The sequence below is a fragment of the Oncorhynchus clarkii genome, chromosome 9, assembly GCF_045791955.1.
Source record: "Oncorhynchus clarkii lewisi isolate Uvic-CL-2024 chromosome 9, UVic_Ocla_1.0, whole genome shotgun sequence".
NCBI lineage: Eukaryota > Metazoa > Chordata > Actinopteri > Salmoniformes > Salmonidae > Oncorhynchus > Oncorhynchus clarkii.
Genome location: NC_092155.1, coordinates 74194181 through 74209175, shown reverse-complemented (window position 1 = coordinate 74209175; position 14995 = coordinate 74194181). Strand labels below are relative to the sequence as shown.

At 45.3% G+C, this 14995-nt stretch overlaps 1 protein-coding gene across 2 annotated transcripts in view; it reads right to left on the bottom strand.

The window, feature by feature from the left end:
* LOC139416941 (guanine nucleotide-binding protein G(i) subunit alpha-3-like) overlaps window positions 1–14995 on the bottom strand; it is a 63481-nt gene that overhangs the window by 25600 nt on the left and 22886 nt on the right. For both annotated transcript variants that reach the window (XM_071166128.1, XM_071166129.1), the window contains exons 3-4: window positions 6773–6914; window positions 2526–2683 (exon numbers count right to left, since the gene is read on the bottom strand). In XM_071166128.1, coding sequence (XP_071022229.1) covers window positions 2526–2683; window positions 6773–6914 — 300 coding nt within the window. The remainder of the gene's footprint in view (window positions 1–2525; window positions 2684–6772; window positions 6915–14995) is intronic.

The following is a 14995-nucleotide window of genomic DNA, read 5'->3' as shown; positions in this document are numbered from 1 at the left end:
GACAACACAGGAGTGGTTCTGGGACAAGTCTCTGAATGTTGTTGAGTGGCCCAGCCAGAGCCCGGACTTGAACCTGATCTAACATTTCTGGAGAGACCTGAAAATAGCTGCGCAGCGACGCTCCCTATCCAATGTGATAGAGCTTGAGAGGATCTGCAGAGAAGGATGGGAGAAACTCCCCAAATACAGGTGTGGCAAGCTTGTATCGTCATACCCAAGACTCTAGGCTGTAATCGCTGCCAAAGGTGCTTCAACAAAGTACTGAGTAAAGGGTCTGAATACTTATGTTAATGTGAAATGTCCCCCAAAAAATCACTACATTTGCAAACATTTCTATAAACCTGTTTTTGCCTTGTCATTATGGGGTATTGTGAGTAGATTGATGAGGGAAAAAGCTATTTAATCAATTTTAGAATAAGACTAATGTAAAAGGGGACAGTGCTTTCTGAAGGCCTTGTAATTATTTTATTAAAATAGAAAAATTAATTGAAAAAAGGTTCAATTGAATAAATAAAAAAGGTTATATCAATATGAACTATTATATCGTTCAGATTTTACATAGCCTAAATTAATCCAAAATGACCATTAGGTAGGGCTCTATAACATGTTATTTTGTTCCTTCCCAAATTCCCTTCAGATTTTCCAAGTTTCCGTTTATCCCATTTATTTCAGGTTATCACACTCAGAAACCACCTTGTTTTTTATTATTATTGAAAAACAACTTAATTGGATGTTGTAAGTCCACAACAATGCTTAAAAACACATTAGAGACCACATTTGAGGTCTGGGGGGAAAAAATCCGCGAAATTTAGATTTTTAGGTGTTTTTTTTATTTTTTATTATAGTGAGAGAGACCGTTGTTCAGCGCATGCGTTTTTTTTTTTTTAGTTTGCTAAAGATAATAATGATATAATAAATAAATACATAAATAATAATGGATTGACTCAAATTATCACGATTTCATTCTCCAGGTAAGCATAGGCTACTTTGTAGTTAACATTTAATTGAGAAGGTTTTTAGGAAAGCCTTTCCATCTACTAGAAGCCGGTCTTCATTAGCATCAATGCTAACAGCTACACAAAGTGGTACACACACACACACACACACACACACACACACACACACACACACACACACACACACACACACACACACACACACACACACACACACACACACACACACACACACACACTCGTTGCCTCTTCAGAAAAGTTGCAGGACATACAAATCACTTGTCATGAACTTGAACAAATGAATTTAGTTGATTCCCTACTAAAATAAAAGGTCACTACCTTTTCTTATATTGTGGAACTGCGTTTTAATGCCTGAATTCCGAGGGCCCTAATTATAATATTATCCACTACCATCTACCTCAAATGTTTTCATTTATCTGCAGATAGTCGTCAAAAAGCCTAGGCCAACCAGAAGCCTATGAAATTGAGGGAGCCAACTTGAACTACTCTCACCGGTGCGATTCGGTAGACTACACTGACTGACGAGGTGAGGACACACTCACTTCAGAGTCACTGTCTAGCAAGCCCCGGCATCCTAGGAAAGAAAACCTAGGAAATCCATTGGATACCATGGACAGATGACCACGTTGCATTGATTTACGAATGGCAAAGGGATACAGGAGATCGACATTATTCAGTCAGTTCGACACATTTTATAAAAGTAGTCAACACTTGCTGTTCAGTTGTCAATCAAAGTAAATAGCCTATGCGCTACGACTCCACGTGGCTGGCTATGTGAAACACGTGAGAGAAAATAAATTAATGTCCCAGAAAAAATTATTTGGCTAAGTGGATTTTTGACTCATCCTTACCACTTACATTACATGGGACGTGCAAATTCACCCGCATCATGCTCGCTCTCTCCCTCTGTGTAAAGAACAAGCTGCAATTCAGTTCCTACTTCCTGCATTGTAAACTGCCAGTGTGTATCTTTGATTATGTGTACATTAAACCAGTTTATAGGCATGACAAGTGGAAGAGGTGTGTGTGTGTGTGTATGTGTATGTGTGAGCGTGTGTATGTGTATGTGTATGTGTGTATGTGTGTGTGTGTTAAAACCCTACATCCCAACATTAGCATTCCTTTCCACCACCTCTGGTCTCTTGGCCCTTCCACCCCTACGGTAAGGCAGCTCCCGCTTAGCCCAGCCAAAGCTCTTCTCTGTCCTGCCACCCCAATGTTGGTGGAACAAGTTTCCCCCTAAAGTCGGGACAGCGGAGTCCCTTGACCCATCTTTCGAAAAACGTCTCATACCCCTACCACTTTGAAGAGTTTCTTAAAATAACTCTCAGGTCACCTCGACTCTCCTCCCTACAAGAAGGGACTTTGCTGATAAATACCTTTGTTGAGGGAAAATGTACAACATACGATTGCTTGTCTCACATAGCTATGTTACGATAAATGCACTAATAAATGCACTCCGGATAAGAGCGTCTGCTAATTGACTAAAATGTTTTATTTTTTTTAAAATGTGTGTGTACTCTGTCTGTCTGTCCGTGTGTGTCTTACTAGGAGGCAGAGTCGTTGAGCTGGTACTCTCTGGAGCGCAGGAAGCAGGTCTGGACACCGCTGTCCGTCCACAGTCTCCGTATCACGCCGGTCAGATCTGATGAGATCACACCCTCTGCCGTTGTACCAGCCAATACAAACAGCTGACGGGCATCGTCCTGGCAACAGACACATCCCCATTAGAACACTGATTGGTTGATTAAGTTTTAATGTCACGTGCACAAGTACAGTGAAATGCCTCTTGCAAACTAAAACATTAAATAATCAATAACAATGTACTACTAGAAAAAAAACACACGAGAAATAAGAATAGGAAAAAACAGGGATACCGGAGTGATGATGATGATGATGATGATTATGTATGTATGTATGTATGTATGTATGTATGTATGTATGTATGTATGTATGTATGTATGTATGTATGTATGTATGTACAGTGCCTTGCAAAAGTATTCGGCCCCCTTGAACTTTGCGACCTTTTGCCACATTTCAGGCTTCAAACATAAAGATATAAAACTGTATTTTTTTGTGAAGAATCAACAACAAGTGGGACACAATCATGAAGTGGAACGACATTTATTGGATATTTCAAACTTTTTTAACAAATCAAAAACTGAAAAATTGGGCGTGCAAAATTATTCAGCCCCTTTACTTTCAGTGCAGCAAACTCTCTCCAGAAGTTCAGTGAGGATCTCTGAATGATCCAATGTTGACCTAAATGACTAATGATGATAAATACAATCCACCTGTGTGTAATCAAGTCTCCGTATAAATGCACCTGCACTGTGATAGTCTCAGAGGTCCGTTAAAAGCGCAGAGAGCATCATGAAGAACAAGGAACACACCAGGCAGGTCCGAAATACTGTTGTGAAGAAGTTTAAAGCCGGATTTGGATACAAAAAGATTTCCCAAGCTTTAAACATCCCAAGGAGCACTGTGCAAGCGATAATATTGAAATGGAAGGAGTATCAGACCACTGCAAATCTACCAAGACCTGGCCGTCCCTCTAAACTTTCAGCTCATACAAGGAGAAGACTGATCAGAGATGCAGCCAAGAGGCCCATGATCACTCTGGATGAACTGCAGAGATCTACAGCTGAGGTGGGAGACTCTGTCCATAGGACAACAATCAGTCGTATATTGCACAAATCTGGCCTTTATGGAAGAGTGGCAAGAAGAAAGCCATTTCTTAAAGATATCCATAAAAAGTGTTGTTTAAAGTTTGCCACAAGCCACCTGGGAGACACACCAAACATGTGGAAGAAGGTGCTCTGGTCAGATGAAACCAAAATTGAACTTTTTGGCAACAATGCAAAACGTTATGTTTGGCGTAAAAGCAACACAGCTGAACACACCATCCCCACTGTCAAACATGGTGGTGGCAGCATCATGGTTTGGGCCTGCTTTTCTTCAGCAGGGACAGGGAAGATGGTTAAAATTGATGGGAAGATGGATGGAGCCAAATACAGGACCATTCTGGAAGAAAACCTGATGTAGTCTGCAAAAGACCTGAGACTGGGACGGAGTTTTGTCTTCCAACAAGACAATGATCCAAAACATAAAGCAAAATCTACAATGGAATGGTTCAAAAATAAACATATCCAGGTGTTAGAATGGCCAAGTCAAAGTCCAGACCTGAATCCAATCGAGAATCTGTGGAAAGAACTGAAAACTGCTGTTCACAAATGCTCTCCATCCAACCTCACTGAGCTCGAGCTGTTTTGCAAGGAGGAATGGGAAAAATGTTCAGTCTCTCGATGTGCAAAACTGATAGAGACATACCCCAAGCGACTTACAGCTGTAATCGCAGCAAAAGGTGGCGCTACAAAGTATTAACTTAAGGGGGCTGAATAATTTTGCACGCCCAATTCTTCAGTTTTTGATTTGTTAAAAAAGTTTGAAATATCCAATAAATGTCGTTCCACTTCATGAATGTGTCCCACTTGTTGTTGATTCTTCACAAAAAAATACAGTTTTATATCTTTATGTTTGAAGCCTGAAATGTGGCAAAAGGTCGCAAAGTTCAAGGGGGCCGAATACTTTCGCAAGGCACTGTATGTATGTATGTATGTATGTATGTATGTATGTATGTATGTATGTATGTATGTATGTATGTATGTATGTATGTATGTATGTATGTATGTATGTATGTATGTAGAAATAAAGAAAGGAAGTAAGGAAGGAAGGAAGGAAGGAAGGAAGGGCATAATGTTAAAAGCAGTGAGGCAGGTGAAGTTGCAGAACAAAATCTAAATCAGGATTACAGCATAGGATTTTGACATAAATTACCGTACTCTGACTCGGTATTGTCAAACGGTTACCAGAGAAGCAGTTGAAAGTCAGACAGCCAAGCCAACAACGTTTGGCTATACAAAAACTCAGCAGGTTTCTTCCACCTGATATAGAGATGCAGCTTGTATATGACTAGGTCAGCTGACATTTACTTTGGTCTGTTGCCAAGTGAGGCAGAAGACTTGCCTACCAGTTTGCTGTGGCACACCAACTGTAGTTGGCGCCAAAGTGGGCAGTGAAAGGCCAGCTCAGAGTGGCTTACAGGCTTCTTAAAGCAGCACCCAATGCTGTCGCTGAGAAAGAAGGAGGCAACTAGCCTTGGCAGGACAAGTAGCTTCTTCGACAATGTAGCATAAGTGATACAGAGATATCATTTTGGACCAGGAGACATACGGAATGTCGGTGAAACTGGGGTGACCGCTGTACATAAACCTGACAGAGTGGTGGGCAGACGTGGATTCAAACAAGCAGGGTCACTGACCTCCGCTGAAAGGGGAACCTTCGTCACACTGGTCTGTGCCGTCTCAGCCACAAGGAATAGTATACCTCCATATTTTATATTCCCGTGTCAACGTTCACAATCATTTCCTGATCAACGGGACACCTGGCCCAAAAAGGAAGGGAAAATCCCTCCGGGTGGATGAAAGATGTGCACTTTGTTGACTTCCTGAAACATTTTGTCGAGCATACGAAGTACTCAAAGGAGAAGCCCCGTTTTACTCCTTTTAGACAAAACCACGAGTCTCATCTGTCCATTGATGGACTCAATTATGCCAAAGAAAATGGCGTAATTATGCTGTCATTCCCACCCCATTGCTCTCATCGGCTTCAACCCTTAGACAGGTCTGTCTACGGGACGCTAGAGGCACATCAACACAGTGATTCCAGCCCTGCCAGCACCAGTCCAGCCCTGCCAGCACCATTCCAGCCCTGCCAGCACCAGTCCAGCCCTGCCAGGCACAATTCCAGCCCTGCCAGGCACCAGCACCATTCCAGCCCTGCCAGGCACAATTCCAGCTCTGCCAGGCACCAGCACCAGTCCAGCTCTGCCAGGCACCAGCACCAGTCCAGCTCTGCCAGGCACCATTCCAGCCCTGCCAGGGCCCGACACCATTCCAGCCCTGCCAGGCCCCGGCACCATTCCAGCCCTGCCAGGCCCCGGCACCATTCCAGCCCTGCCAGGCCCCGGCACCATTCCAGCCCTGCCAGGCCCCGGCACCATTCCAGCCCTGCCAGGCCCCGGCACCATTCCAGCCCTGCCAGGCCCCGGCACCATTCCAGCCCTGCCAGGCCCCGGCACCATTCCAGCCCTGCCAGGCACCGGCACCATTCCAGCCTTGCCAGGCACAATTCCAGCTCTGCCAGGCACCATTCCAGCCCTGCCAGGGCCCGGCACCATTCCAGCCCTGCCAGGGCCCGGCACCATTCCAGCCCTGCCAGGCCCCGGCACCATTCCAGCCCTGCCAGGCCCCAGCACCATTCCAGCCCTGCCAGGCCCCGGCACCATTCCAGCCCTGCCAGGCCCCGGCACCATTCCAGCCCTGCCAGGCCCCGGCACCATTCCAGCCCTGCCAGGCCCCGGCACCATTCCAGCCCTGCCAGGCCCCGGCACCATTCCAGCCCTGCCAGGCCCCGGCACCATTCCAGCCCTGCCAGGCCCCAGCACCATTCCAGCCTGCCAGGCCCCAGCACCATTCCAGCCCTGCCAGGCCCCAGCACCATTCCAGCCCTGCCAGGCCCCAGCACCATTCCAGCCCTGCCAGGCCCCAGCACCATTGCAGCCCTGCCAGGCACCAGCACCATTCCAGCCCTGCCTAGCACGAGCTCAGACGCAGACCTGCCCAGTTCTTATGCTAGCACCAGCTCACCCATGTCCAGTGAACAAACCCAACCCCTTGATTAGTTCTATCAGCTAGTCTAGAATACATAGAACATAGACAGAACAATATGCCTACCGCTCGTGTGGCGTCCCCAAAGTCTATCTTTAGGCGTCCCATGGCTCTGATGATGGCGATGATAGACTGGATTGTGTTGCTGTACACCACCACTCTGTACTGTTTACACTCCTCCTCAGAGTAGCCGGCCTCATGGATGATCCTGAATGGGAGAACATAGAGGTTGATCTTTTTTACATTTTCAGATCAGACCCGGGTTTCTAAAACATGAAATATATATATATTTTTAAATACTCCCCCCCCGCCTCTGTTGAGTTGGCTTAATAAACCAATAGAAAAAGTCTCAAAACTGCAAAAACTTCCCATCTGGCAGACTCAAGAAAACACTTAAAGTATTTGAAAGGATATTTTTCAAATATTTGAGCTCAGATCTGTTTCAGATCAACCCAAGTAACATGTAATGCTTCACAGAAGTCACTGGGTGTTTTCCAATGTCAATATCCACTTAGCATGAAGCAATGTATTAGGCGCTCACACTATGTGGTGAGGACGTTGGATCACAGCCCATCTCTAATAAGGCTGATCAAGAACAGGACAACACTCAGGATGATCTTTTAGATTTCAGATCAAAACAAGTAGACAGGTAGAGACTTTTCCAAAGTTCCTGGTTTACGGAAATCTTGGTTGGTGAATTCTCTTCTTATTCCAGTAATTCTTCAACTGGGATATCTGGAAATAAAACCTAGTCATTTTAGGGAAGGTTTCTGGAAATAAAGCTAGTCATTTTAGGGAAGGTTTCTGGAAATAAAGCTAGTCATTTTAGGGAAGGTTTCTGGAAATAAACCTAGTCATTTTAGGGAAGGTTTCTGGAAATAAACCTAGTCATTTTAGGGAAGGTTTCTGGAAATAAAGCTACATGATTTGGCTTCACAGAAGTCTCTAGTCTAAGGGCTAACTGAAATGTTCCTGGATGTGTGGACATTTAGGACAAGACATTGCAAAAACCAATCAACTTTTAATAGCATGGTGAATTGTGCATGAGTGACGAGGCGTGGGCTTTCTTAATGTGGGAATCCAGGGTTGGGAGTCTATTCAGGCCATTCCAGGCCAGCATCTGTGGCCATTGTTTAGTTTGTTATGTAATGGGTGCTTCCTCCATCCTCGCTCTGCCTGAGCAGTGCCATGCTAAAATGAGGCTAGCGTCTCTATATGCATACACAAAACACGGTCACGCGCACGCACAAACACGCACACACAAAACACACAGACTGACAGAGCTGAACTCAGCTGTCGATGCCGATTCTCCCTGAACCATTAAGCCCTTAGAAAATACTGTACAACATATTCCGAATGCCATTTTTTTTTTATCAGTCAACTGTTTGATAAGTTAAAATGATCAATTACACAACTTATTAAAATGTCATCACCAGAAATGGTAACAGTAACCTTTGATTTTGTTCATACAAGTTTGTCAGAACCCAGTTTGGACTGAAACATACCACCAACCATCCTGGTGTATGTGAGTTTGTCAGAACCCAGTTTGGACTGAAACATACCACCAACCATCCTGGTGTATGTGAGTTTGTCAGAACCCAGTTTGGACTGAAACATACCACCAACCATCCTGGTGTATGTGAGTTTGTCAGAATCCAGTTTGGACTGAAACATACCACCAACCATCCTGGTGTATGTGAGTTTGTCAGAACCCAGTTTGGACTGAAACATACCACCAACCATCCTGGTGTATGTGAGTTTGTCAGAACCCAGTTTGGACTGAAACATACCACCAACCATCCTGGTGTATGTGAGTTTGTCAGAACCCAGTTTGGACTGAAACATACCACCAACCATCCTGGTGTATGTGAGTTTGTCAGAATCCAGTTTGGACTGAAACATACCACCAACCATCCTGGTGTATGTGAGTTTGATAGAATTCCATTTGGGCTGCAACTAGAGCTGAACGATTAACAATATCCCCCCCCCCTCCCTCCCTGATAGTTGTTTAATTAAGTGACCGATTCAATTAGTTGAATTCCATTTAGTTCATTTTTGTGTGAGCTCAACGCACCGTTTCTCTAAAGGCAAATCCTATCAAGCACGAGAGACATCACATCAAGAATGAACTGTGGGACGTTGTAGGGAGTTGTAGTTTTCAATAGGCAAAATACTCAACCTAGTTCAGCGCAGAAAACATTGTAATTAACAACAATGAGCAGGATCCATTGCGCTTATTCTTCCCGGCACAGCACAAAGACCACATGAGAGAGGAATGTACACAACCCAGCAAACGAGAGGGATAGAGACAGTTCAGGAGGTATAGCTCTACTAACCGATTGATAGTTGTAGCAGTCTTGAAACTATGTCTAACCTACTTTTAAGAACTATTAAAATGGTGATTTCATCAAACAGGTCTGCAGCATGGGCCGCTGTGACAACCCAATGATCACGGGCCGCTGTGACAACCCAATGATCACGGGCCGCTGTGACAACCCAAAGATCACGGGCCGCTGTGACAACCCAAAGATCACGGGCCGCTGTGACAACCCAAAGATCACGGGCCGCTGTGACAACCCAAAGATCACGGGCCGCTGTGACAACCCAACGATCACGGGCCGCTGTGACAACCCAACGATCACGGGCCGCTGTGACAACCCAACGATCACGGGCCGCTGTGACAACCCAACGATCACGGGCCGCTGTGACAACCCAACGATCACGGGCCGCTGTGACAACCCAACGATCACGGGCCGCTGTGACAACCCAACGATCACGGGCCGCTGTGACAACCCAACGATCACGGGCCGCTGTGACAACCCAACGATCACGGGCCGCTGTGACAACCCAACGATCACGGGCCGCTGTGACAATCCAAAGATCACAGGACCGCTGTGACAACCCAATGATCACGGGCCGCTGTGACAACCCAAAGATCACAGGGCCGCTGTGACAACCCAAAGATCACAGGGCCGCTGTGACAACCCAAAGATCACGGGCCGCTGTGACAACCCAAAGATCACGGGCCGCTGTGACAACCCAAAGATCACGGGCTAGCCTTTTCACTAGCCAAGATGAGCTTGGATAGTTGGGGACCACAGAGAAAGTTTGACCAGTATTAAACATTATGAGAACAGATTATTGAAATGGGGAAAAACATTAAGAACACATCCATGACAGACTGACCATCATCTACTACTTCCGTGACAGACTGACCATCATCTACTACTTCCATGACAGACTGACCATCATCTACTACTTCCATGACAGACTGACCATCATCTACTACTTCCGTGACAGACTGACCATCATCTACTACTTCCGTGACAGACTGACCATCATCTACTACTTCCGTGACAGACTGGCCATCATCTACTACTTCCGTGACAGACTGACCATCATCTACTACTTCCGTGACAGACTGGCCATTATCTACTACTTCCGTGACAGACTGACCATCATCTACTACTTCCGTGACAGACTGGCCATTATCTACTACTTCCATGACAGACTGGCCATCATCTACTACTTCCGTGACAGACTGGCCATTATCTACTACTTCCATGACAGACTGACCATCATCTACTACTTCCGTGACAGACTGACCATTATCTACTACTTCCATGACAGACTGACCAGGTGAATCCAGGTAAATACTATTAAGAGAGTAAATGGGCAAGACAAAAAAAATGTAAGTTGCCTTTGAACGGGGAATGGTAGTATGTAGGTGTCAGACACAGGGGTTTGAGTCAAGAACTGCAACGCTACTGGGTTTTTTCACGCTCAACAGATTCCTGTGTGTATCAAGAATGTATCAAGAATGGTCTACCACCCAAAGTACAGTACCAGTCAAAAATGTGGACACACCTACACGGTGACCTCACCTGGCTTAACCGGTGCCTCTAGAGACAAAACCTCTCATCGTCACTCAATGCCTAGGTTTACCTCCGCTGTATTCACATCCTACCATACCCTTGTCTGTACATTATGCCTTGAATCTATTCTTCCGCGCCCAGAAATCTGCTCCTTTACGCTCTGTTCCGAACGCACAAGACGACCAGTTCTTATAGCCTTTAGCCCAGTGGTTCTTAACCTTGTTGGAGGTACTGAACCCCACCAGTTTCATATGCGCATTCACCGAACCCTTCTTAAATTGGAAAAATAAAATATGATTTTTTCTAATTCAAAACATAGGTATATATTTTACTGGTGCACAAAATGAACCGTGCATCAACATCACTGTGTTCAAAGAACAAAATCATCAAAACATGATTTTCACACAAAAACAAAAACATAATAATGAATATTTACTGCAAATCAGTGTGACTTCTGCTGTTGCCTTTCAGAGACCAGTTCAGAAATGCGCGGCTTCACCTTGGCAAGTGCCTCTCTCATGTCATTTTCGCAACAAAGTCTGTTCCTTTTCTTCGTTTTTATGTCCAGCATCCTCGAAAAGGATTGCTCGCAAAGATATGTTGTAACAAACGGTATGAAAATCTCCAGAGCTTTCTTAGCAATAACAGGGTACGTTACCATTTGTTGACACCAAAACGTTGAAAGTGTTGTTGTTCTGAAGAGTTGCTGTTGAACCTGGCTCTGCTGAATTTCAATGATTTTATCGAGGTATTCATCATTGACATCTGTTGTCTCAACACTAAACGTGAACGGCTGTCTCACCCATGCTGGATATGACTCTCGTAGGGAAGTATCAGTCGAGTGCGTGGCAATTGCTTGCTTCAGTTCCGCGGGTACAGAAATGTCTCCGATTCCAGATACATCTTCGATCTTACTTACAGTCGTCCAGCAGGGGAAAGTTTGCGAAGTTATCGTTCTCTGTTCGTCGTTTCCATAACGGTAGCTTTTTTTTAAAAAGCCTTCAGCTTTTCCTCCGCTTCGATGATGTTGACTCCATCGCCATCTTTTGATTGAGAGCTGCGAAGGTATCAGCCATGTACGCTAAAATGAGAATGACCTCAGAATCTTTGAAGCAATATGCATGACAATGTTGGTGCTCTTGCAAAAACAGGGCTAATTCCACACGCACGGCAAAAACACGATTCAGCACCTGTCCCCGGGATAACCACCGAATGTTAGAATGGTACAGAAGTACCTCGAATTCAGAGCCCATTTCTTTACACAGCTCACTGAAGATGCGGTGCCTCAGAGCACTAGTTGGCACATAGTTCACGCATTCCACTACAATTTGTAATAATTCTACCAGTTTTGGAGGCAAGGTGTGTCATCACGAATCATATGAGTCGGATGTGTGTCTTGACCTCCGCCGAACCCCTGAGACTGACTCACTGAACCCCTGGGGTTCGATCGAACCCAGGTTAAGAACCACTGCTTTAGCCATACCCTTATCCTACTCCTCCTCTGTTCCTCTTGTGATGTAGAGGTTAACACAGGCCTTGCAGCCCCCAGCACCACTCCCATTCCCCAGACGCTCTCATTTGTTGACTTCTGTAAACATAAAAGCCTTGGTTTTATGCATGTTAACATCAGAAGCCTCCTCCCTAAGTTTGTTTTATTCACTGCTTTAGCACACTCCATCAACCTTGATGTCCTAGCCATGTCTGAATCCTGGCTTAGGAAGGCCACTAAAAATGTCCATCCCCAAATACAACTTCTTCGACAAGATAGAACTGCCAAAGGGGGCAGAGTTGCAATCTACTACAGAGATAGCGTGCAGAGTTCTGTCACACTATCCAGTTTTGTGCCCAAACAATTCGAGCTTCTACTTAAAAAAAAAACTACTTTCCAGAAACAAGTCGCTCACTGTTGCCGCTTGTTATAGACCCCCTTCAGCCTACAGCTGTGCCCTGGACACCAGATGTGAATTGATTGAAGAAAGATGGGGGGCAGAGTTCGTTCTGTTAGGTGACCTAAACTGGGATATGCTTAACACCCCGGCCATTCTACAATCTAAGCTAGATGCCCTCAATCTCACACAAATTATTAAGGAACCTACCAGGTACAACCCTAAATCCGTAACCATGGGCACCCTCTTAGATATCATCCTGACCAACTTGCCCTTTAAATACACCTCTGCTGTCTTCAACCAGGATCTCAGCGATCACTGCCTCATTGCCTGCCTGCGTGATGGGTCCACAGTCAAACGGCCACCTCTCATCACTGTCAAACGCTCCCTAAAACACTTCAGCGAGCAGGCCTTTCTAATCGACTTGGCCCGGGAATCCTGGAAGGATATTGACCTCATCCCGTCAGTTGAGGATTCCTGTTTGCTCTTCAAAAGTGCTTTCCTCACCATCTTAAATAAGCATGCCCCGTTCAAAATGTGAAGAACTGAGAACAGATATAAACCTTGGTTCACCCCAGACTTGACTGCCCTTGACCAGCACAAAAACATCCTGTGGCGTTCTGCATTCACGTCGAATAGCCCCCGCGATATGCAACTTTTCAGGGAAGTCAGGAACCAATATACTCAGTCAGTTAGATCAAACAGAAATTTGCATCCTGTAGCACTAATTCTAAAAAGTTTTTGGACACTCAAGTCCATGGAAGATAAGAGCACCTCCTCCCAGCTGCCCACTGCACTGAGGCTAGGAAACACTGTCACCACCAATAGATCTACAATAATCGGTCATTTCAATAAGCATTTTTCTATGGCTGGCCACGCTTTCAACCTGGCTACCCCAGCCAACATCATCAGCAACCCCTGCAGCAACTTGCCCAAGCCCTCCCCGCTTCTCTTTCACCCAAAACCAGACAGCTGATGACCTGAAAGAGCTGCAAAATCTGTATCCCTACAAATCAGCTGGGCTAGACAATCTGGACCCTCTCTTTCTAAAATTATCCGCCGGAATTGTTGCAACCCCTATTACTAGCCTATTCAACCACTCTTTTGTATCGTCTGAGATCCGACGATTGGAAAGCTGCAGCGGTCAACCCCCTCTTCAAAGGGGGAGACACTCTAGACCCAATCTGTTATAGACCTACATCCATCCTGCCCTGTATTTCTAAAATCTTCGAAAGCCAAGTTAACAAACAACAATCAACCATTTCAAATCCCACTGTACCTTCTCCACTATGGACTCTGGTTTCCGAGTTGGTCATGGGTGCACCTCAACGCTCAATGTCCTAAACGATATCATAACTGCCATTGATAAGAGACAATACTGTGCAGCTGTATTCATCGACCTGGCCAAGGCTTTCGACTATGTCAATCACTGCATTCATATCCGCAGACTCAATAGCCTTGGTTTCTCAAGTGACTGCCTCGCCTGGTTCACCAATTAATTATCAGATAGACTTCAGCGTGTCAAATCGGAGGGCCTGTTGTCCGGACTTCTGGCAGTCTCTATGGGGGTGCCACAGGGTTCAATTCTCGGGCCGACTCTTTTCTCTGTATATATCAATGATGTTGCTCTTGCTGCTGGTGATTCTCTGATCCACCTCCACACAGACGACATTCTGTATACATCTGGCCCTTCTTTGGACACTGTTAACAAACCTCCAGACGAGCTTCAACGCCATACAATTATCCTTCGGTGGCTTCCAACTGCTTTAAAATGCTAGTAAAACTAAAATGTATGCTCATCAACCGATTGTCGCCCGCACCCGCCCGCCCGTCCAGCATCACTACTCTGGACGGTTCTGACTTGGAATATGTGGACAACCACAAATACCTAGGTGTCTGGTCAGACTGTAAACTCTCCTTCCAGACTCACATTAAACATCCAATCCAAAATTAAATCTAGAATCGGATTCCTATTTTGCAACAAAGCATCCTTCACTCATGCTGCCAAACATACCCTCGTAAAACTTACTATCCTACCGATCCTCGACTTTGGCGATGCCATTTACAAAATAGCCTCCAACACTCTACTCAGCAAACTGGATGTAGTCTATCACAATGTCATCTGTTTTGTCACCAAATCCCCATATACTACTCACCACTGCAACCTGTATGCTCTCATTAGCTGACCCTCACTACATATTTATCGCCAAACCCACTGGCTCCAGGTCATCTACAAGTCTTTGCTAGGTAAAGCCCCGCCTTATCTCAGCTCACTGATCACCATAGCAACACCCACACGTAGCACGCGCTCCAGCAGGTATATTTTACTGGTCATCCCTAAAGCCAACACTGCCTTTGGTCGCCTTTCCTTCCAGTGCTGCCAATGACTGGAACGAATTGCAAAAATCACTGAAGCCGGAGTCTTATATCTCCCTCTCTAACTTTAAGCCTCAGCTGTCAGAGCAGCTTACCGATCACTGTACCTGTACACAGCCAATCTGTAAATAGCACACCCAACTACCTCATCC